The sequence below is a fragment of the Thermobia domestica genome, chromosome 4, assembly GCF_964235325.1.
Source record: "Thermobia domestica chromosome 4, izTheDome1.hap1.1, whole genome shotgun sequence".
Taxonomy (NCBI): Eukaryota; Metazoa; Arthropoda; class Insecta; order Zygentoma; family Lepismatidae; genus Thermobia; species Thermobia domestica.
In genome coordinates this window covers 301,992,730-302,017,730 of record NC_137457.1, presented here as the reverse complement: position 1 = coordinate 302,017,730, position 25,001 = coordinate 301,992,730, and the positions used below count along the sequence as shown (strand labels likewise).

General features: G+C 36.4%; 1 protein-coding gene across 1 annotated transcript in view; it reads right to left on the bottom strand.

The window, feature by feature from the left end:
• Positions 1–25,001, bottom strand: part of Prp6 (pre-mRNA processing factor 6) — a 93,419-nt gene that overhangs the window by 40,224 nt on the left and 28,194 nt on the right. Inside the window, exons 9-11 of the mRNA XM_081756381.1 lie at positions 12,043–12,216; positions 10,907–11,046; positions 5,068–5,210 (exon numbers count right to left, since the gene is read on the bottom strand). Of these exons, the coding sequence (XP_081612507.1) occupies positions 5,068–5,210; positions 10,907–11,046; positions 12,043–12,216 (457 nt within the window). The remainder of the gene's footprint in view (positions 1–5,067; positions 5,211–10,906; positions 11,047–12,042; positions 12,217–25,001) is intronic.

Here is a 25,001-nt window from a genome sequence, read left to right as displayed (position 1 = left end):
CCCCACTGGTCTAGGAGCTAGGACTTGCGCTTTTACTGCATGTGGTCCCGGGTTCGATTCCGGTGGGACAGCACTGAATGCATTACTACTTCTACTTCCTCCTCTACTCCAACACTACCATTATTATTATTATTAGTAGTAGTAGTAATAGTAAAGTAGTAGTAGTAGTAGTAGTAAAGTAGTAGTAGTAGTAGTAGTAGTAGTAAAGTAGTAGTAGTAGTAGTAGTAGTAGTAGTAGTAAAGTAGTAGTAGTAGTAGTAGTAAAGTAGTAGTAGTAGTAGTATTAGTAGTAGTAGTAGTAAAGTAGTAGTAGTAGTATTAGTAGTAGTAGTAGTAAAGTAGTAGTAGTAGTAGTAGTAGTAGTAGTAAAGTAGTAGTATTAGTAGTAGTAGTAGTAAAGTAATAGTAATAGTAAAGTAGTAGTAGTAGTAGTAAAGTAGTAGTAGTAGTAGTAGAAGTACTAGTAGTAAAGTAGTAGTAGTAGTAGTAAAGAAGTAGTAGTAGTAGTAGTAGTAGTAGTAGTAGTAGTAGTAAAGTAGTAGTATTAGTAGTAGTAAAGTAATAGTAGTAGTAAAGTAGTAGTAGTAAAGTAGTAGTAGTAGTAAAGTAGTAGTAGTAGTAGTAGTAGTAGTAGTAAAGTAGTAGTAGTAGTAGTAAAGAAGTAGTAGTAGTAGTAAAGTAGTAGTAGTAGTAGTAGTAAAGTAGTAGTAGTAGTAGTAGTAGTAGTAGTAAAGTAGTAGTAGTAGTAGTAGTAAAGTAGTAGTAATAGTATTAAAGTAGTAGTAGTAGTAGTAGTAATAGTATTAAAGTAGTAGTAGTAGTAGTAAAGTAGTAGTAGTAGTAAAGTAGTAGTAGTAGTAGTAAAGTAGTAGTAGTAAAGTAGTAGTAGTAGTAAAGTAGTAGTAGTAGTAGTAGTAGTAAAGTAGTAGTAGTAGTAGTAGTATTAGTAGTAGTAGTAGTAAAGTAGTAGTAGTAGTAGTAGTAGTAGTAGTAAAGTAGTAGTATTAGTAGTAGTAGTAGTAAAGTAATAGTAATAGTAAAGTAGTAGTAGTAGTAGTAAAGTAGTAGTAGTAGTAGTAGTAGTAGTAAAGTAGTAGTAGTAGTAGTAGAAGTAGTAGTAGTAAAGTAGTAGTAGTAGTAGTAAAGAAGTAGTAGTAGTAGTAGTAGTAGTAGTAGTAAAGTAGTAGTAAAGTAGTAGTATTAGTAGTAGTAGTAGTAAAGTAATAGTAATAGTAAAGTAGTAGTAGTAGTAGTAAAGTAGTAGTAGTAGTAGTAGTAGTAGTAGTAGTAAAGTAGTAGTAGTAGTAGTAGTAAAGAAGTAGTAGTAGTAGTAGTAGTAAAGTAGTAGTAGTAGTAGTAGTAGTAGTAGTAAAGTAGTAGTAGTAGTAGTAGTAAAGTAGTAGTAATAGTATTAAAGTAGTAGTAGTAGTAGTAGTAAAGTAGTAGTAATAGTATTAAAGTAGTAGTAGAAGTAGTAGTAGTAGTAGTAGTAGTAGTAGTAGTAGTAGTAGTAGTAGTAGTAAAGTAGTAGTAGTAGTAGTAAATTTTTTAAATGTAATCCTATTCTCAGAAATCTCCTAGGATATAAATCCTTGCCAACTGCCAACAAGTATTCACATACGACTATTATTGATATTTTTACGGCTGATTTTCTTTCTATTTAGAGGCAATTCATAACCTAACACTTGTTATAAATTTTATTCTCTTTCGCATGTTTTGACTTGTATTGGTTCGTTTTATCTTATTTTATTGTTCTCCGTGCACGATTCTTATTATTATCGCTGTACTTTTTTTTTAGTTTAATTATCTTTATTCTCTACGTTTTACTTAACGTATTTTGTGCCTTTTTCTAATGCATTACGAATTTTTTATGCATGCTCTTTTGTTTGCATTATTAATTTATATATTATTACTGTTCGTTATTACTTTGTGTCTCTAATTTTCTTATACCAGACGAGATTATTATTATTATTATTTTCACCATTTTTTGTTGTTTGTTTATTGAAGTTTGACATGCCATTTTAGCACCGAGGCTATATGACACGTGGACCTACAGTTTGAGCTGAAATCTGACCCACTGTAATGTGTTCAACTTTGATACTCTTCCATCGGGAAACGAACCCGGGATCACGCGCATTATAGACGCATACTCTAGCCACTAGACCATGAAGGGATCCGTCATTATTATTTCTTTCTCAAACTAGCAACACTACACGATAAAGGCAAAATAAAGTGAATAAGTAAAAATGAAAGGAGATCTCTCGCCATATAACGGCTTGTTCGAATAATACCTTACTTTTATGCAGACTTACAAATTATTATTATTACTTTTAACTTCAACGTTCCGCGAAGGAGAAATTGTGATCAAGATAATGAAAGTAATGGTAGAAGGAAGTACAAGTAAACGAGAAAAACGAAAAAAAAAAAAAAAAAAAACAGTCTTATTCCACCATTTTACTAATTAAACTGTTACAGTGTTTAGTAATATCGTTTTGTGGCTTATAATTTCGACAACTATTTCACTCCGTTGTTTTTGTCGGAGCACTTAATAAGGGGTTACACTCTGGAAGTCTAACTACTTTAAGAAGATTAATTATTTACAGATAGGAGTTTTTCTATTATTACCAATTTGCTTGGAATTCAAGCCCCTTGAAGAAAGAGTTAAATAGCTACTTAAATGTTAAGTAGGGAAATAAAATTACGTGAAAAGGTAAATACCAGGTTATCATAAAATAAGTATCGCTGTTCAGAAAACTCTGGAGACGTAACCACTTGACACTGGAGACGTGACCACTTTAGGAATATGCAGAAGCGATTGGTGTAGAAAATAAAATTAGTTCCAATTTTCGCCACCAGAAGTAATTATGGCGCTGTACAACGTTAAGTAAGTGCAGCGTGGAAGGAAAACGACACTAGTGATGCTAAATGATAAGAATGGCTGCAATTACCTCACCAGGTGCTTACTCACGCCTGCATGTGTTTCAATGATGCGGGTTTAAGCGCCACTATGTTCCAGAAGTGAATTGATGGTGATCTGGTATTTGATTCTTATTTCTTCCCACATTCTTTGCCTTGTGATCAAGGAGTCTCGGCTTCGATTTTCGGTAAAGACACACGTGAGTCGGATCCAATGTTAACCTGTAGGTCCCGTCCTTAGAGCGTCATCATCATCTCATACTGTACTAGTCACCATGGATTTTCCTTGCCCAGGGACTTTCACGTGAAAGACGTCTTTGAGCAGAACCCTACATCACCATCATCGCCCATAACACATCACTACACAACGAGGTAATTAATAGGAGTACAAATAAATGCCACGTGTGGAACGGAGGACATAATTACGGCCTTTCTTTCATTGAATATCAATAATATCATTTGTCTTCCATACAACACTTACCGCACTTAACACTGAACAGAAACATAATAGCCTCTGGAGGCGAGATTTGACATTAATCTTTTCCTGGAATTTCGGGAGGAGCTTGCAGTTTATGAGCACAGGAAACACTAACATTTAAGTTCGTTTTTGTAAGATATCCAAGAATTTTAAAGAGACGCTTCAGCTCAAAAGCCCCCTTCCCGTCGTAAATTAGCCACTGACCACGGGGTATTAATAGCATTTGAAATCAAGAGACCCACAAGGAGAGGTAATTACAGCCTTTCTTATCATTTAGCATCACTAGTGTCGTTCCACGCAGCATTAACTTGGTGTTGTACAGCGCCACAATTACCTCTGGTGGCGGAAATTGAAACTAATTTTATTTTCTACACCAATCGCTTCTGCATGTTCCTAAATATACTCCTACCAAGTTTGGTTGCATTCTGTCAAGTGGTTATGTCTCCAGAGTTCTCTGAACAGCATACTTATTTTATGATAACCTGGTATTTCATTTTACTTTCTTATATATTATCAATATAGCATCTACAATTTCGTATCATGTTTTTATTAAGTGCTCCCATGAAGAAACAGACCAACAGCTGTCAACATGTTAAGCCATACTATTCAACATTACAAGATAAGTTTAATTTTATTTTATGTATAATAATAGGTATATATAATTTGCATACAATAACCTGTTAAACTTCCTGAGTTACAGTCAACGAAGAACTACAGCCTGGATCACAACTGAAGAAACGCTCACACTAAGTTAGTTTGATAAGCTTATTTCTTAAGGTTGGAGCAAGGCTTATGTATGTTAGTTTGGTAGGTTTATCCTAAGGTTGGAGGAAATGCGTACTGCGTTAGTTTGATAAGCTTATTTCTTAAGGCTGGAGGAAGGCCCATAATATGTTAGTTTGGTAGGTTTATCCTAAGGTTGGGGACAAGGCCCGTATTACGTTAGTTTGGTAAACTTATTCCTAAGGTTGGAGGAAGGCTCATATTATATTAGTTCGCTAGGCTTATTTCCTAAGGTTGGAGGAAACACATACTACGTTAGTTCGGTACATTGTTTTCTACAACTGGAGAAAGGCTCATATTATATTAGTTCGGTAGGCTTATTTCCTAAGATTGGAGGAAACACATACTACGTTAGTTCGGTACATTGCTTTCTACGATTGGAGGAAGGTCAATACCACATTAGTTTGGTAGGCTTATTCCTAAGGTTGGAGAAAGGCTCATATTATATTAGTTCGGTAGGCTTATTTCCTAAGGTTGGAGGAAACTCATAGTTCGATACATTGTTTTTTACGATTGGAGGAAGGCCCATACTACGTCAGTTTGATAGGCATACTTCCTAAGGTTGGAGGAAGGTTCATACTACGTTAGTTTGGTAGGTGTATTTGCTAAGGTTGGAAGAAGCCCATTACTACATTAAATCGAAAATTTTTTACGGAAATTATCGTGGAATAGAAACAGAGATGCGAACTCAGCACATAGCCTCCAGCCCGTTATTTCTACCATATCGCAATTACCTACGATGTGCGCAAACATCGAAAATTAGAGCCGACAAAAAAATCGAAGTCAGGATCAAGTGCACTAACTACGTGGTTACATAAGATCAATTTTTCGTACGCTACCATCTTCAAAGTTTTCGTAATATCAACTAATGATGAACTCTATATATTTACCTCTTTCAATGATTTTCTCCACCATGTGATGATTGCCATTGGCTTCTTCTAATTTTGCTGCTGTTGTCCAAATCTGTCGATCCGTCGGAATGTTCTCTCGGGCTTTGTTCAATACCTTTCGAGCATTTTCATACGTTTCAAGTCTAAAATGAAATAAAAATTACATTATTAACAAGTCACAGTGTCGCATGTACAGCACGCGAAGGAATTTGGTTTGTATGGCGTGATATTTCCTCAATTAATATTGGAACTGTAAGTAGTATTAAATATTTACTACTTTCGGTTTTAGTAGAGAGATTAGAATGAAGATGGAATATGTTTTGGGACGATATCACTGTATAATGTGAGCAGTGTCTATATTTAGAAATAACTATACGTATACAAGCTAGTACTCAGTGCAGAGCAAAGTATTCCTGTAAGTAGTGCTTTCGGAAAACCCGGTTTCCATCATAAGCTTAAAATTATATTAGTTATAATTAAAATATTTATATGACAATGGCCGAGCATATTCGTACATCAAAGTCCCGCAATTCACAGCAGTTGTCTGGATTGGCAGCACACCCCCAAGAAAATAACTACATTATTGCTAATTCAAGTTTGGTAGAGATAAAGCAAAAACAATAACAGAACGTAGAATTAAAAAAGAATGCTATATTCATAAAGAAAGAATTTAAACAGAGGAGAGTTAAATGCAATTTAGAGTGACCTTTTCATCACGTATTTCCGCCGGTTGGAAGGAAACACAAAAGCAGTGAACAGAAACAGTAAACAGTGATCAGTTAATAGCCAGAAACATGTGTTGACCTTTGTTTGAAAAGAAGTTGTGTCCTTCACATGTTTTTTATTCCTTTCTAATTTTTTTTCACCCATCCATATTTCTTTCCCATGTTTTAAAATAATTTCGAACTGTTTTAAACTGAAGATGGAAACCGGGTTTTCGGAAAGCGCTACTTAAAAGGAATACTTTGGTCTGCAGGGAGTACTACCTTTTTTACTTGTATTTCTTTCTATACTTTTGGAACGTTTAATTGATTGCAATAAAACTTGATAGCGATCAACGTTAAAACCAAAAATGGTTGATTGTGCCACTTCCGGCTTGAATAGAGAGTTAAGAGCAGATATTATCTATTCTTAGAACGCTATATCGACTAAAAAAAAAGTTTTTCACTATTTCTTATTGTGTTTACTATATGCAGATCAATACTGAAACCAGCAGTTGTAGTGAATTTCTATTTATTTCGGATTTAGTACAGTTTAAGATGGAGATGAAACGAATTCTTGGAATGCTTAATAGATTACAGGAAACCGCTTCTCGCTGTCTATTACCATTTTTTTTTTTTTTTTTTGCTCTATAATGATCAACGTTGAAACCGGAAATTGATGATTTCTACCACTTCCGGTTTGAAAAACACCTCCATCAACGAACTGGATTTCGAACTTCTGACCCTCTACATCAGCGTTTCCCAACCTTTTTCAAAAAAAAATGAAATCTTTGAGTTTTACGTCCCACGGTTATGCCGGTTAGGCTAAAGGAGACGGTGATAATGAGAGATGAGTGAAATGGTGGAATGAAGAAAGTGGGAGGAAACGGGAGTACCCCGAGAAAACCCACGAGCACGGTGTTTGTCCACCACAAAGTTCACTTGGCGGGGGCTGGGATCGAACTCGGGACCCCAAGCACCAGAGGTGAACGCTCTACCACTGAGCCACCGTGCCCCCCAACCTTTTTCAACTTGCGGCACACTACGGGTGTTACTTGGATTCTTGCGGCACACTTATAGATATTATAATTTGTAAATATGAAACACAGTGATATTTTTTCTGTGATTATTGATCTCCTTCTCACAGAAAAGAAAGCTTTAACATTGGTTTTCAACCCGTGGTAAATCGTTATGCTTATTTTTTCATTCTAATTTAAAAACAGAAAATTGCAATGAAATATTTGACTCAGATTTTTAAAAATACGCTCTCTTTTTAAAAACTGGACCTAACCTACTACTAACAAGGGAAGTATGAAGAAGAAAGAGCACTAAATAACGAACGAACAAACAAATCGCTTTTACTTTTAAAACACAAATGTAGGTAATTTGTCGAAAGGATTGAATGATATTTTAAATTTTCAAGTTACGAAATAGTCTGCAACAATAAAGAAGCAATAATGGTCATAACAATGATAACAAATACTTTTTTCAACATTAGAAATGTACAGAATAGTAATCCGGTATGAAACTTAAAATTGTAGATTCATAATAGAGTTTCATAGTAATGTGAAATACAAATATACATTTTTCCCTACGTTTTGCAATTTGATTGCTATAAAATTAATAATTTTGTTTCGATTCCTCGCGGCACACCAGCGGCCCATTCACGGCACACCGGTTGGGAAACGCTGCTCTACATCCTGGTCAAAACTGATGGTGATCCATCAAATAGTTCGTGAGATATTTTTGCCTCTCGTTCGGACGGACGACGGACCGACAGAGTAAGCATAACGTTATAAAGGAGTTTTGGTAAACCAAGCTCCTTAATAAAACTGATATTTTTATGCATGTATATTTATCCAGTGATTTAATTTCAAGAACTCTACTGTTTCTTTCATCTGTCACAATGTACGATGCACTACATACTAAAGAAATCAATATTAAATACACAGAAATTTTAAAACTTCACAAGAAAAGCTACGCGGGTCATCCAGAAAATAAAGACTGTTTAGTTATACAAACTGAAAAACACAATGTTAGTTAAAAAAAAAAAAAAAAAAAAATCTGTTAGATACCTGAAGTCTCCCTCACATCTCTACATAATCACTACCTTCATTTAAACATTTGTCGCATCTGTTCACAAGCTTCAGAATTCCCATGTTGTACTCTTCTGCCGCCAGTTCATTACGCCACGTGGTCACTGGGTTCATACAAAGGACCACTCGCGCATTTTTGCCGCGCAGCTCACTCCTCTTCAAGGTGGATTGATTTAAATCAAATTCCAAAATAATTTAATTTAAAGTGAAAATAAATAAAATCCTTTTCTGTTTTGTTATTTCGATTATGGAAAATAATAATCATAATACAATGAGACGCAAATGTATGTACAGCACAGTATGAAAACGAGTGTCATGCAGAGAATGATTAGGGAAAATCCCGTTTTGAACGAATAACGGGGGAATCTTGCTTTCTTCTCTTCGTAACATAGTGTTTTTAAATCGTTAACTATTCCAACGGGGAAATCACCATCGACATTTAAGACGAAAATTCATTTGTGTGCGCGTCTGTTTGTTTGTTACCAGATAGGGGTGTATTTAGAGAAGTCTAATCTGTTTATTTATTCATTTAGATTTTATAACTTTAGGCGAAATTCACGTGTTTTATATGTATTTCGTGCCGCAAGCTAGTTCTGACTTTTTAAAAATATGCCCCTACTAAATATCAGTAACTTTTGCGAAAAAAAAAGGTGTCATGTTGATAAACGTTGCTGTACTTTTTCCTTAATGCTTAAGAAACACTGTTTGATTAAAATAGGTTAACGATTAGGGATTAATTCAAAATTCAACCGCAATACTTTCATTCCTTTTTTTTTTTTTTTTTTTTTTGTTTGTGAGTTGTACTATACGAGGAGAAAGATTTGGTTTCAATAATAAAAAAAAGATTTAAATAAAAAAATATTTTTTTAAAAAAATATTATTTTTCCCCACCCTGCTCCTCTTTCTCTATTCAGGGTCACTGGCTTCCGTAACATCTGTGCTCATAAAGCAACACTGTGAGTAGAGCTTGCAAGGAGGGTGATCAAAATGAACTGCATGATCGAAAATCCCGCCGATCGTGAGGTTAAGGAGTGTTTTTCGATTTCTGAACGCTCAAAAGGTGAAACCTCAGAAATTTACCGGTAACTGAAAGAAGTGTAAAATGATAATGTAATGAACAAAAGAAATGCGAGAAAATGGTATGAAATGTTCAACAATGGGCAAACAAATGCGCATGATGAAACTCAACCTGTCGCTCATCACAGAAGACCTGAAGACTATAGTAAACAACAGAATTTTGCAAGACAGGCGCGTAACTCTCGACGAATTATGCATTGTATTTCCAGATATTTCTTGTTCTTTGCTAAGTGAAATTGTGTCGCAACATCTCGGCTACAACAAAATCTGTGCACGATGGGTTCCCTGGCAACTAAGTGACAAACACAAAACTCAGAGAATGGGCTCGGCATTGACATTCATGACACGATATCACATAGATGGAAACGTTTTTCTTGATTAGATCGTGACTGGTGATGCGACGTGAGTGTCTCATTACTCCAGAGAGCAAGCGCCAATCACTTGACTGGCATCATTCTCCATCACCCCCCCCCCCCACATAAAAAATTAAAAAAAAAAAAAATCAAACAGACTCTCTCAACACGATAGGTCATGGCAACCGTCTTTTGGGATCGTACAGATGTTCTTTTGGTGAATTTCATGCAAAAGGCACTTCGATCAATGCAAACTGTTATTGTGAGACTCTACGAGAACCACAGCAAGTCATCCAAAATAGGAGACGAGAAATGCTTTCTGGAGGAATTATGCTTCTTCACAACAATGCCCGACCTCGAACTGCTGCTGCAACTCAAGAATTGCTGGATCAATTCGGATTGGAAATTTTCGATCATCTACCGTATAATCCGGACCTTGCTTCTAACAATTGCCACCTTTCCCCTAAGCTGAAAGAGTATCTGGACGGTAAACGTTTTGGAAGTGCTGAAGAGTTGGAGAATGCACTGACCACCTCGCTTAATCAACTAGCGGCAGAAGAATATAACATGGGAATTCTGCAGCTCGTGAGCAGTTACGACAAATGTTTAAATGAAGGGATTGATTATATAGAAAGGTGAGGGAAGAAACAGGTATGAAACAGATTTTTTTCCCAATAAATATTGTGTTTTTCGTTTTGTATAATAAACCGTTTTTATTTGCTGGATGACCCTCGTAGTATAATCCCTGTGTAGGAAGGATTTATAGGAATTAATTTGTCTAAAACAGAGACATAAGAAAATATTACATATTAAAAAGTGAACAGCAATGTAGGTACGCACAGAATATAAACAAAGTAAAACAATTCTCATGTATAGCACTATAGTTAGAGGTCTGCATAGATGAGGATATTCGCATCAATGTAGCTTGATATGGATATATATATATATATATATATATATATATATATATATATATATATATATATATATATATATATATATATATATATAGGGTGTTTCAAAACAACACCGACGTTTGGGAGGTGATTCCTGACACCAAGGTAAGGCAAAAAGTACAGACCAATCTAGGTGCAGAAATCTGTCATTTCCGAGTTATAAGTTGCCGAAGACATGAAAAAATGAACTTTACAGATTCATAGCTCCAATACTATGGGACCTACTATAGTAGGGTCAAGATTTCACTTAGGAACTGGTACGTGCCCTATCCAAATATCCATGTTTCAGAATCCTGCGGTACTTCTGCAACAATTTTTATAAGAGGGAATTGGGAGTACTTCAAATTATATGCCCGCAGCCAAACTCCCTCCATAAAATTGTTGTGTGGTTACCGCAGGATTCTGAAACATATACATATATCGGGTATTCTAAAAATGACGCCCACGGACAACAAAGTACTATTCTACAAGTCAAAGTAAAGCGAAAGTGCTATATAATGTTATATAGTGGGATCTCCTTCAGCCGCTATGAAGAACCGAAGATTTTACTATTTGGTAACCTAGGAAGACATCAAAGAGGGATCGACATCATACAACAAAATGAAACAATCTTTCCTGGATATAAGATCATTGGTTTATTTTTAACGAGTACATACCTTGCTAAAGCTAACCACAAATCCACACTCGTTGGGCAGCATTCTACGGCGCGACTCAATAAAATTCTAGCATCTTCTGGATCTTCCAATTCGACAGCAGCTTTCCATAATCGAACTGAGTTAGGAATGTGTTCCAACGCCTTTAAAACAAACATTTAAAAAATCAGTATGATTTTTTTTAAATATATATATATATATATATATATATATATATATATATATATATATATATATATATATATACACCTGTTATCGTACAAGAGTTACATCGATCATGTTCATGTATTACTGCTACCAGAAAACTTACATTAGGAAATATATAATATCATTTGAATCAAAACTGATAATTTGAAATATAGCTCTGAAGAAGCTGATACTTACACTAACAAAACGATAGGTCGATTTGTTTTTCAAATTAAAATAGATTCGATATAATTTCCATGCTTTACGTCCCACGGTTATGCCGGTTAGGCTAAAGGAGACGGTGATGATGAGTGATGAATGAAATGGTGGAATGAAGAAAGTGGGAGGAAACGGGAGAACCCCGAGAAAACCCACGCACATGGTGTTTGTCCACCACAAAGTTCACATGGCGGGGGCTGGGATCGAACCCGGGACCCCAAGCACCAGAGGTGAACGCTCTACCACTGAGCCACCGCGGCTCCAAAAATGTCCTTGCCGGGGACTCGAACTGGCGTCCTTTGCATTTGTAAGCCAGCATCTTAACCACTACACCAAGAGTATGGCGTACCATGCTTTTTCAATGACAAAATTCAGGTACTTTCAAAACTTTATCAGGAATTAATTTGTATGTGCACATTCACAAATAAATACTGAACACTGCAACACATATATATTACAAACACGCCCGTACGTAAAGAAAAAATCCAAACAGATAACTCCTTTATAAACATTTCTATTCTTCACACTAGTGAAGGTTGATATACAGTAATGTATTGTTGAAAAAAATGTTTAGGTAAAAAGATGAAGTCAGCAGAGCCTCACCACTTATTCAGTGACCCACGAGTAATTGTTTCGAATCAAATTATCAATAAAGATCAGGAGTTCTAAGGTATCAACGGACTACAATTTCAGTATCACTGTGCTAGACAATCAAATGATCCTTGTTTTCCTACCTTCCTATAGACTCGTCTTTTGGCTTTGACTTCAGTCTCCAAATCAGCAGCTTTAATCCAAATACGAACTGACGTCGGGATGTGACGAACTGCCTGTGCTATAACGGCTCGAGCAGTATCCGGTGGCTGTAAACGAGCCGCTTCCAACCAAAGGTCTTCAGATTTTGGATTCACCTGAAAAGAATAGCTGACATTACTAACATGGTAAATATAGATGTACAGTTAACAGTAAAAGAAAGGAGCACATTTTATATACAGAATGCATATGTCGCTTTTCTATTGATCGTCAGCTCATTGATGGAGCCAGAAAAGGCAAATCTAAGTCGACTTTCTATTTTGCGCAGATTTTATGAGTTTAAATTCATAATTTCCTGTTTTAGTACGTAGACAATTGAATTAACATTATCAAGAAAATTGCATCTGCCTACAAAAAATCTCAAAAAATAGAACGACTGCCACGTTTGAAACGTGTTTTTTCAAGAAGCTATGTTCAACACATATGATATCAGTTTAGAAGGGGATAGAAATCATTGATAAAGATGTCAGTGAAACATTTTGAAAGAATTTTTAATTCCCCGAATACCAGATAAGATTGTTTACATTTAAGTTAATTAATGTGTGTCTTATAGCAACTCCTAGCAATTATATGTAAGATATGCTATTTTTCTTTATCTATTGCTATATAGGGTAATATATTAATGCACCGTCAAACTGAAGCAAGTGATAGTAGACATCAAATTAAGCAACAAAAAAAAAAAAAAAAAAAAAAAAAAAAAAAGTCTAATGAGCACACACTATGTGATCAAAAGTATCCGGACACCTGGCTGAAAATGACTTACAAGTTCGTGGCACCCTCCATCGGTACTGCTGGAATTCAATATGGTGTTGGCCCACCCTTTATCCTTGATGACAGCCTCCACTCTTGCAGGCATACTTTTAATCAGGTGCTGGAAGGTTTCTTGGGGAATGGCAGCCCATTCTTCACGGAGTGCTGAACTGAGAAGAGGTATCGATGTAGGTTGGTGAGGCTTGGCACGAAGTCGGCGATCCAAAACATCCCAAAGGTGTTCTATATAGGAATTCAAGTCAGGACTCTGTGCAGGCCAGTCCATTACATGGGTGTTATTGTCGTGTAACCACTCCGCCACAGGCCGTGCAGTATGAACAGGTGCTCGATCGTGTTGAAAGATGCAATCACCATCCCCTAATTGCTCTTCAATAGTGGGAAGCAAGAAGGTGCATAAAACATCAATGTAGGCCTGCGCTGTGAGAGTGTCACGCAAAACAACAAGGGGTGCAAGCCCCTTCCAAGAAAAACACGACCCACACCATAACACCACCACCTCCGAATTTTACTGTTGGCACTACACACGCTGACAGATGACGTTCACCGGGTATTCGCCATACCCACATCCTGCCATCGGATCGCCACATTGTGTACCGTGATTCGTCACTCCACACAACGTTTTTCCACTGTGGAATCGTCCAATGTTTACGCTCCTTACACCAAGCGACGCGTCGTTTGGCATTTACCTGCGTGATGTGTAGCTTATGAGTAGCCGCTCGACCATAAAATCCAAATTTTCTCACCTCACGCCTGTCATAGTACTTGGAGTGGATTCTGATGAAGTTTGGAATTCCTGTGGGATGGTCTGGATAGATGTCTGTCTATTACACTTTACGACCCTCTTCAACTGTCGGCGGTCTTTGTCAGTTAACAGACGAGGTCGGCCTGTACGCTTTTGTGCTGTACATGTCCCTTCATGTTTCCACTTCACTATCACATCAGACACAGTGGACCTAGGGATGTTTAGGAGTGTGGAAATATCGCGTACAAACTTCTGACACAAGTGACACCCAATCACCTGACCACGTTCGAAGTCCGTGAGTTCCGCGGAGCGCCCCATTCTGCTTTCTCACGATGTTTAATGACTACTGAGTTCGCTGATAATGCGTACATGGCAGTAGGTGGCAGAACAATGCACCTAATATGAAAAACGTATGTTTTTGGGGGTGTCCGGATACTTTTGATCACATAGTGTAAGTAGAAAGCGGCATTGTTTTACCATGTGGACGATTTTAAAAAGGATCAAGGCGGATATAACAAAACGAAATGAAATCTTTCAGTTTAACGTACCGCGATTACGCCCGTTAGGCTAAGAGAGATGGATGATTACGACAAGTTAATGATGATAGAAAAATTGGTGGAATGAAAAATAACCCCGGACTATCCCGAGAAAACCCACAAACACGATGCTGTCCACCACAAACTTACTTAACTGGGATCGAACCAGAGATCCTACGTAGCAAAGGTAAGCGCTCTACCACTGAGCCACCCGTGCCCCCTTTGCGCTGATATAATGCTAAACATCTCAAGAAAGATGAAATGTATCGCTGTCAGGTCAAACGATTATACAGAAAGTCGACCCGATAAATGCAATGACGTACAGATACAAGCGGACCGATCGCCGAGATACGGAGATTTCTACAGATAAAGAATGTATATGTGGATTCTCCATATGTCTGTAGAATCCCTACTGCGCGGCTACAGCCCCTACACCTGTCTGATCAGTACAAAATATATTGTATTATATCACTTTGTTATAGGAAATACTGTACCAATAAAGAAAACATATATAAAAACGACCGATATTGTGTCGTATGGTGCATTCCATTTCAATTCAGGCAGAGCATGTACCATCACCATCTCAGATATTGTTGAAACTTTTTTTTATAGCAACTAGACATGTTTTTAAGAGACCCATATTTTTTTGTTTTGCCGAAAAAAAATTTCCCGCCAAGTAATGGGCCATCAAAGACGGGGAGTACAATTTATGAATTGTAGAAGACATGGAAAATGGTCAACTTCGGAGCCTCACCATTCGGCTATGGAGACAGGTAGAGTTATAATTCTTGTTGTGGTATGTACATAGGGATATAAATAAACTATATTTTATTATAGTTTGGTTTGCGCATGCGTATCTTTTTGTACATAAATTAACAAATGAACGTCAATTTATCTGAAAAGTCGAAGTTTGCGAATTTTTTTCGAGCACTTCCGGTTCGAATTTTAAAATTCTGTTTTTGCGGTTGGTAAGACCTGGTTACCCACTTTCTGAAAAAAAATTTGTATCGCTTCTGTGTGCAACCGTTTTGTCGCAAAATTCGAGAAATTGTAAAATTTTCAAAAATCGCCATTTTGGGCGCCATTTTCTCGAAAACACCATCTTTTAAAATTCTGAAATTTTGTCAGATGGTTCAACTTTACATGAATAATAAACACACCAAATGCCATTCTCGACCAATGCTTCATGAATTAACTGCAGCCTTTTAAAGTTAGCGAAGTTTCGTTAACTTTGATGTCACAGTTAGCAACACTGGGAACAATAAAAGTGCAATGATTTGATGATGTTTGTGGTTCACATTTATTAAATGAAGAATAAAAGGTTTTCTTGACTGTTTTTTTCATTATTTTGATCAAGAAGGCTCTCTGAAATAGTAAAATGAGCCTTCCCCTACTCCTCAGTTTCCTTAAACCGAAATAATCTGAGGTGGAAATTACGATTACGAAACACTCAGATTTTAAGTTTACTTGAAATCCAATAAATTCTGATGATCTACAAAAAGCCTGAACTATTACCTCAGTGATGATTTGGAATGCTCCAGACTAGAGATGCAAGGGCTCGGAAAAAAACCGGCTTTTTTGGAAAAAAAACTCGGTTTTTTCTGCTTTGCTTTTTTGCTTGGGAAATTTTGGGCTTTTTTCAAAATACTGCTTTAAATTGATAAAACAGACTTTGTATCGCTTCTCTATAACACAAAAAATCATTTAATTAGTGGTTGATGCTGATAATAATATAAAACATCGAAAATAAACTATGAATTTCGGAAAAATATTTCAAACAATTTTTCTTCAACATATTTACATTATGAATTCCACAGGATTAACCAATGTATATAATAAGAATTTTTTAACCTCCTATATACAAAAGTAAGCAGAGTTGGCAAGAACCGTGGTTGTTTTTGAAAATGCCTAAAACCCGTTTTTTGGGGGATGTTTAAACCAGGCTTTTTTGGTTTAAACCAGGCTTTTTTGACTTAGATTTTTTGCTTTATGTATTTTTATTACATATTCACAGAAAGAAGTTTGTTTCGCCTTGATGTTATTATGCAACAGCGGGGTTATGCCGGAAGAACTCCCATAAGCTTAAAGAAGTGCGGTCAGTAAATTTCTTAAGTTGAGAATCTCCCGCCCTAGCCATTGGGAAAATCCCGTCATTACTTGAAATGTAAGACAATAACGGGAAAATCCTGTTATTGCTTTGCATGTAAAATTTAAAGGTCAACGTATCATAATCAGTACGCTAAAACTGAGGTATTAAATTACAAATTTAGTATGTAGATATTATTGTAAGTCCAATCCAAGCTAATGTTGGAAGCTACGTAGGCAATCGATGAATTTTGCCAATTTCTATCAATATATTTAAATAACCTTGGATTCTTTATAAAACAACACTCATTCAGGCATACAGAAATATACAATTTGGTTTCGTTTCGTATGTTTAGGCTTAACATCCTTACGAAATACCGAGGTTCACGAAATACGAAATATCAAGGAGAAGACTTTCGCTTAAACTGACATCCGAACCGCTACTTGGGTTATGCATGAAAAAAGGTTTGTGGTTCGACCGAGAATTGAACATGGGACACCTTGATTAAAAGGTGAAATGGAAATAAAACTATTGCAGGTGGTTTGATATCTGGAAACGTTACCAAGAAATTCACACGATTCGCATTTTTCATTCTTTTTATTTTTGTGGTTTAAACCAGTTATTAAAAAAAAAGTTGGTGTAAACCAGCCAACCCTAAAAGTAAACACTTCTTTTTAAAGAATACACAAATAACTAGCAAAATAGTATGTAGTATTTTTACTTCAAAATATTCCATACCCTCTTTTTGAAACAAAATAAAATTAAAATAAAACATAAGAGAAATACTTAGATTTATATGATACACTTAAAGGCTGCACATCTAGAGCTTTTGGTTCTGTATATTCTTGAAATTCTACAGTTAAGTTTTATAGAACCACCATCACAGTTTACCCAATCCTCAAGTTTTCTGAATTTTTAACAAGAGGGATTCAACATATCATTACGGAACTCCCCCCCCCCCCCAAAAAAAAAGACTACGGAATATATTTAAGTTAAGCTAAATACAACTGCACAACAAACATGACTGAGTGATTAGCTTTTGCGCTTCTATCGGGTAGTCCGGGATTCAACCAGCATTCGACCATTCTGACAAAGCTTTTCTTCATTCCATCTGTGAATGTAGAAATAGTGCGTGTGCTGTGAGTTGGCCGACTTCCTTTTTTATTGTTTTTAAATCGTTATTATTACTAATTACCAGCAGTGACGGTTTTGCGAAGGTTAGGGGGGCGGTCTTTCGGACTGAAGCCCGTTCCCCAAAGTTACGGAATGTCTGCAACAAACGAAATATCTGTTATTTATGCCTTTACTCATAAACTTTAAGCTCCCGTCAAATAAAAATTACGAATGTTTAAAAAAACTAAACATTAGTAAGAAACCCTTCCCAAAATACTTTTCTAAATCCGCCACTGATTCTCAGTATAAAATGATTTTTAAAGTTGTATCCGGAAGATTATTGCTAAACATATAAACGAAACGAAATATTAGTTATGCCTGTACTCATAAACTTCAAGCACTTCCCAAATAAAATTAGGACTTTTTAGGAAACGAAACAATCAGAAAAACCCCTCCTAAAGTACTTTTCTAAATCCGCTACTGATTATTTGTATAAATTGGTATTCAAGGTTGTGTCCGGAAAATTATTGCTAAATCACTTCACAGCTGCAGTATAACAGAAATGTGGAAGTACGGTTTGACGGATATATTGAAAAACGTACTCTTTGACGGATAAATAGAAAAACGGGCAAGTTGAACTTTTGCGCTAGAAGCTAGAGTACTAAAAGCTCTTAGAAATGAAACACGGATGACAAACTAGAGAAGAAAAAAGATGTCGATAACTCAAAAGTTAAAATAAAGTTAAATAGCCTCTAAAATTACCCTCAAATACTACATTCTTCATGTTAGCTTTAATTCGTAAAACATGTGCTCCATCCATCTTGATGGTGAATTTCAGAGCGATATATCACATTCAGGTCATGGAATTCTTATCTAACTATAGAATATACTATAAGAAAGCTATTTAGATAGAAAAATCATGAAGTTGAAAAAAGCCAAAATTTCCAAAATTCTCGTTTTTTTCCCAAAAAAGCCGGCTTTTTATGTGAAAAAAACCATCGATTCAAAAAAGCCGGCTTTTTTGCATCTCTACTCCAGACAAAGTCTCAATTAAGTGCGATGTCATTACAGTGATCGAAAAAGGACAAAAAGTTAAAAAAAAAATCGAAACATTTTCTTACGCGTTCCAAAGAAATTTACTGACTTTTTAAACAGAACAATCGCAACATAAGAATGGGTCACTCGGAATTTTACAGTATTAGACTAAAGTGGGTCAGTCCGCAACCTGCGAGGGAAATGTGTATGTGTGTGTGTGTATTGTGCAAATTCTAAGTTAGCTGCTACTGCGTTACTACAAATCAAAGGTTCAGCCTGTATTCAAGCTGTCATGAGTGACCTATTTGTTTTATTAGTATGATCCGTAGAAAATGACAACTGTCTTCTTTAAGAATGTGGTGAATGTCCTGGAGTGGAAGGAATAAGTGTGGAGTCTTTAATCACTGATCCTGATGAAAATGAGTGTTACGTATGCCATATGGGAAAACAATAATCTCGTTAAAAAAAACTGTGCCATTTTCTGTTTTCGTATCGTAGATTGCTGGTTTAACTGTAAGAAATGTAATTCATGACTACATCAAGAAAATCCAAAGAGAATTAATTGCTACCGAATAGCACCATATAAAATTTCAAGATACAAATTCTATTTTACTTCATGTGGGCTTCGCTGAAAACTGGACTGTTATTCTGAAAAGTGAAATTCAGAGTTATCACCGGAATATGAAACAACTGACAGTTTTGTTGTAATAAACGACGATAAAACACACGATTCGGCTCATGTACTCATAGCCATAGACAATATTCTAAAAATACTCGAAGAAAAGCGAAAATATAGGTTATAGAAAAAGGTTCGAATACGTGGAAATAAGTGTCTACAATTTCCCAAACCGTGTCAGTGATTTATGATGGTGCTGCATCCGACTTTAAAAATAGCTTTTAGATGTTCGAGATGCAGACAGGTCCGATAAAGCAGTGGTTTTACAGTGAAACTGGCCATGCAAGGGTCTCTGCGACGGTATTGAGGAGGGGGAAGTGTAAAGAATGTGGCAACGCGGCATAACCGTAAGCAAAAGCAGATACACAGTATTAAAACCGCAGAAGAAAAAAAAATGAAATGAAATCTTTGTTTTACGTTCCACGGTTATACCGGTTAGGCTAAGACGGTGATTATGAGAAATGAATGAAATGGTGGAATGCAGAGTGGGAGGAAACGGGATAACCCTGAGAAAACCCACGAGCACGGTGTTTGTCCACCACAAAGCCCACACGGCGCGAGCTGGGATCGAACCAGGGTCCCCAAGTACCGGAGGTGAACGCTCTACCACTGAGCCACCGCGCCCCCACTAAAACCGCAGAAGAATTCGTGAGTATAGTGCAAGTACAAACTCCGGGTATTACTCTCGTTTTGTTGCCTGGAACTGAATTCGACGACTTCCGGAAGAAAAGGGAAAGTATGCGACCAGTAACTGGTATTCAACGAAGTCATCTTTGGCTTTCGGAAAATAGCCAAGTTTTTATGGCAGTAACGGGTCACCATGAACTAACTTCATGCTTCCCCCAAAATCGAACTTCTGCAATTCAAAGTGTAGATTTAAGAAATCTCCAAAAGGAACTTTTGTTACATACATATATGTATGATAACCAGTGGTGCGTAGCAAAAATATTATGAATAAATCATGAATTACGTGAAGTTGAAGTGCTGTTTATGCTTCCACATAGACTTTCAGCATTTGTGACTATCGACAATGTGCTATGCAGAGGTGGAGCCAGGACGGACTTATGGAAGGGGGAGGGGATAATACTGCTACTTAGAGGTACTTTTAAGAGCTCCAAACTCTGAGATCGGTTTTATTTATATATAAAATAAAGTTTCTTCCCCCTAGATCCACTCCTGGACGAGTTGTGAGTGAGCCAATACCTATTGGAGCACCTGCACGGTTACATGCTATTAGCGAAGAAGACACCAACCAAGCAAATGATTGGTCCATGTAAATAATAATAATAATAATAATAATAATAAAAATCAGTGAAATTTTGTTTCCAAAGACCATTTTAAGTAAGTGAACTTGAAATTTGTGCGTTTCGTAATCGTAATTTCCCCCTCAAATTATTTCGGTTTAAGAAAACGGAGGAGTAGGGGGAGGCTCATTTTACTATTTCAGAGAGCCTTCTTGATCAAAATAATGAAAAAACAGTCAAGAAAGCCTTTTGTTCTTCATTTAATGAATGTGAACCACAAACATCATCAAATCATTGCACTTTTATTGTTCCCAGTGTTGCTAACTGTGACATCAAAGTTAACGAAACTTCGCTAACTTTAAAAGGCTGCAGTTAATTCATGAAGCATTGGTCGAGAATGGCATTTGGTGTGTTTATTATTCATGTAAAGTTGAACCATCTGACAAAATTTCAGAATTTTAAAAGATGGTGTTTTCGAGAAAATGGCGCCCAAAATGGCGATTTTTGAAAATTTTACAATTTCTCGAATTTTTTGCGACAAAACGGTTGCACACAGAAGCGATACAAATTTTTTTTCGCAAAGCGGGTAACCAGGTCTTACCAACCGCAAAAACAGAATTTTAAAATTCGAACCGGAAGTGCTCGAAAAAAATTCGCAAACTTCGACTTTTCAGATAAATTGACGTTCATTTGTTAATTTATGTACAAAAAGATACGCATGCGCAAACCAAACTATAATAAAATATAGTTTATTTATATCCCTATGTACATACCACAACAAGAATAACTCTACCTGTCTCCATAGCCGAATGGTGAGGCTCCGAAGTTGACCATTTTCCATGTCTTCTACAATTCATAAATTGTACTCCCCGTCTTTGATGGCCCATTACTTGGCGGGAAATTTTTTTTCGACAAAACAAAAAAATATGGGTCTCTTAAAAACATGTCTAGTTGCTATAAAAAAAGTTTCAACAATATCTGAGATGGTGATGGTACAATTTTATATTTTTTTGCCTGAGTTGAAATGGAAGGCACCGTATAGCAAATAACGTAACAGTATTAAACTAGCATAAAGTTACGTATCATGTTTTTCCATTGCATGAGAACAAACATTATATACCATATCACTAGTGCTTTCTGTGCATGGCGTGCAATATATTGCATATCACGCTGCTTCTCAACCATTGGTTGCAAAAATTAGTTTTTAGTGAAATATTGTTATTTGAGTTCCCGGATAATAAATTAACCACAACAGTCAGAAAAGCAACAGTAATAAAATTTTTGCAGTAATGGGTTAATAAACCATATTTCGAGTTGATTGACGAGACAATCTACACATTGTTTAGCGTAAGCTCTAAACTCCGATAAACAAAATATTTGTGTCCTTCCGCTTGCCACAAATACGATTGGCTTATGATGTATCACTCCCACTCCCCACGGGGAGGAGCAAATTATACACATGCATTTTGACAATACTGTCTCGTGTTGTCCAGATACAGCAGCAGCAAAAAAGAAAGAAAAAACTCGAAAGATTTAACAAAATATATTTGAATTTCGCTGGTAAACAATTACTGCTTAGTGAGTAAAGGTTTGCCTTGGTGTTTCACCACAACACTCGCGGAACCGGGATTCAGGCCAGCCATCTTTAAGACTTTAAAAGCAGAACACCTGTTCACAGTTGAGTTGGCGCCATAATTACTGCACATGCTTAGTGTTTATTTCTATTGTTTCATTAGCCACACTCGATTGCAGTATTACTAGATAATCCGTATTATATTTTTTTTGTAATTTATAATAATATAGCAGTTTTATATGAAGCTTCATAGTAAAAGTAATAATCAAATCACATGAACTATTTTGCGGAGGGGTACAAGCGTTGATAGGACAACAGCAAATCAGCGAGATTTAGTTTCACGTGGCTTTGTTTATCGCAGTTTAGAGCTTACGCCGAATAATGTTTAGTGATGGTGTCAATCATGGGAAGCACTTCATGAGAACTGTGAACAGCTAAAGGAATGCTACTGTAAATAGTCTTTAACAATTTGCTTATTTGTTTTCTTTATTATGTGGTATTTTACATCTTTATCAGTGCTGCACTTTTCACTCTTTTCACTGTACCTTCTATTTATTTAATTATTTTCTTTTAAGTAGCAACCTGAAATGCCTAGGTTCAAATCTGTTCAAACACATGGAATGATGAGTCTATACATGAATCTTTTATTTGAGTCTACAGTATACATGAAGATTAAATTTGATAACAACGAAATGCTTTCCAAACTCCATACTTCCTTAGAGGGCGCGGTGCCTCAGTGGTAGAGCGTTCACTTCCGGTGCTTGGAGTCGCTGGTTCGATCCCAGCATGCGCCGTGTGGACTTTGTGGTGGACAAACACCGTGCTCGTGGGTTTTCCCGGGGTTCTCCCGTTTCCTCCCACTTTCTTCATTCCACCATTTCATTCATTACCGTCTCCTTTAGCCTAACCGGCATAACCGTGGGGCGTAAAACTTAAAGATTTCATTTCATTTTTTCCATACTTCCTTTTGCTAATAACTTTAGAACGAACTACTCATTTACATATGCTCTTCAACTTTCGTTTTTAAATTTGTATTTGGCATATGCTGGTGCTCCCCAATTTTCGGCGTCCCCTCAGGGTCGTGAAGCAAAGTGGGGAGTCACGTGAAAACAAGACGTGACGGCCACTAGGGACAGGAGCTCGCTGACCACGTGCTCGTTGCTACCCTGGACGTAGTTTAGTCGGTTGCTAGCAGATGGCGCTAGATGTAGGCTTCGGCTCACAAATGGGCCGTTGCGCCAAGTGATCGAAAATTCAAAGGCTATTACGACAAGTATCACACTGTTTCAATTTTGAGTTATAGTGACCACACACAAAATAAGTTGTGAGTAATTCCACCACAATAGTACACACAACTACCATATTTTTCCAATTAATATAAGCCAACATTTTTTTCTTCTACTTTTCTTGGTTCAAAACTTGTCTCTCGGATTAAAGTGGGAATTATTAACGCGCCCGATGAACTAGATGACATCCTTTATTGATGCAATAGAAAGAAGTTCCGAAACATATCGCTAGAAGGCTCCACAAGTAAGATGTTTCCATCGGGTAGACTCAGTAATTGCTACCTCAGTGAATTTTCTTCTAATTGTATTAAATTTTACTTTTTTTTATCAAGGACGAAATGCAAAATGTATATTACTCATGTTCGGATTTAGCAAATACCGGAAATTTAAGTATTCATAGCACGAAAAATGAATTTCTTTACATAAAAAAGAATACTACTTTTATGAGCATTTAGCAACAACATTTACTTTTACAGGGTGTCTACTAAAATTCCAAAATGAAATTTCGTGACTTTTTCGTCACCTTTCCTTTACCAAACCATAAAATTTCGAAACACTTTAGAACTAATAACAGTATCTATATTCTTTAGCACTTATCCACGCTGTTTCCTGGAGCGATAAAACTTCGTGTTTTCTCACAGTTGAATAAACTGGTTAGATGCATAGGTGATTTCGGCGATCGCCACTGCTCAATGATGCCAGCTGAAGGACAATCTCAAGAACGAATTTAGGAGCGATTTAGGCCGAATTTTCATCCATGCGATAGAAGCATACTTTGCTTGAGATTTGGTAGCGTCCAAAGCCGACCATAGGCATTTTTGGTGGTGAATGTTGACGTTTTATAGAACAAAATTTTCCAACCTGTACAGAAAAAAAAATTTCCAACTTACATTTGTACAGAAAAAAAAGTGACCCAGAAACTAAATTTCTTGACTTTCATGACATTCTGATTTCGTGACATTCGTGACCGATAGACACCTTGTTTTATGTTTTATATTCTTTAGTAATAAATGTCAGTAATATATATATGAGGACCATTTCAGAAAGTAACCTCCGATTGGTTGAAAAAGAAACAGCAAAGTAAATAAAAAGAATTTATTATATATATATATCTGAAAACTACTTCTTTGGTCTATTTTTCAACGTAATTTCCGTAAACATTCAAGCATTTATCATATCTCTGCACTAGCTTAGAAATTCCATCAGCATAAAAATCTCCCGCTTGTGCCTTGAGCCAGCTTGTGACCACATCTTCCAGCCTAGGTCACTACATCATATAACACAGTTCTGGAAATTTGTGAAACTTAATCGGAAAGCTAAGAGATTGTGAAACGTCGATATTTACGAACTTTTCCATCAATTTTCTGAACGAGTTCATCAGTGACCACTGATGGCCTCCCATTTCTCTTTTCGTCATGAATGTTCGTCTATTTTTAAATGAACGAATCCATAAACGAACAACTCCTTCTCTAATCACACTTGGTCCATACACGGCATAAAGTTCCCGATGAATAGATGCAGTTGAATATTGTTATGTCGTAAGAAAACGTATAACAGCTAGCACCTCTCACTTGGTGAGGTTTTCTATTGCAGCATACATTTTGAGACGCTACAAAAGTGGAAGCGCAGTGAATCCTCTACTAACGGACACCTCCCGTAATCTCCAAACACTGTAATAGGGGGAAAAAAAGGAAAACCTTTCTAAACGGGACACGGACAGTCTTTTCTGTCTTTTAGAGGTATTATTTACTCCGTATTACAGACACTTTCTCTAGAAACAAGTTGAAAAGTGTAGTAAACATATAATTTTAGTAATTCATA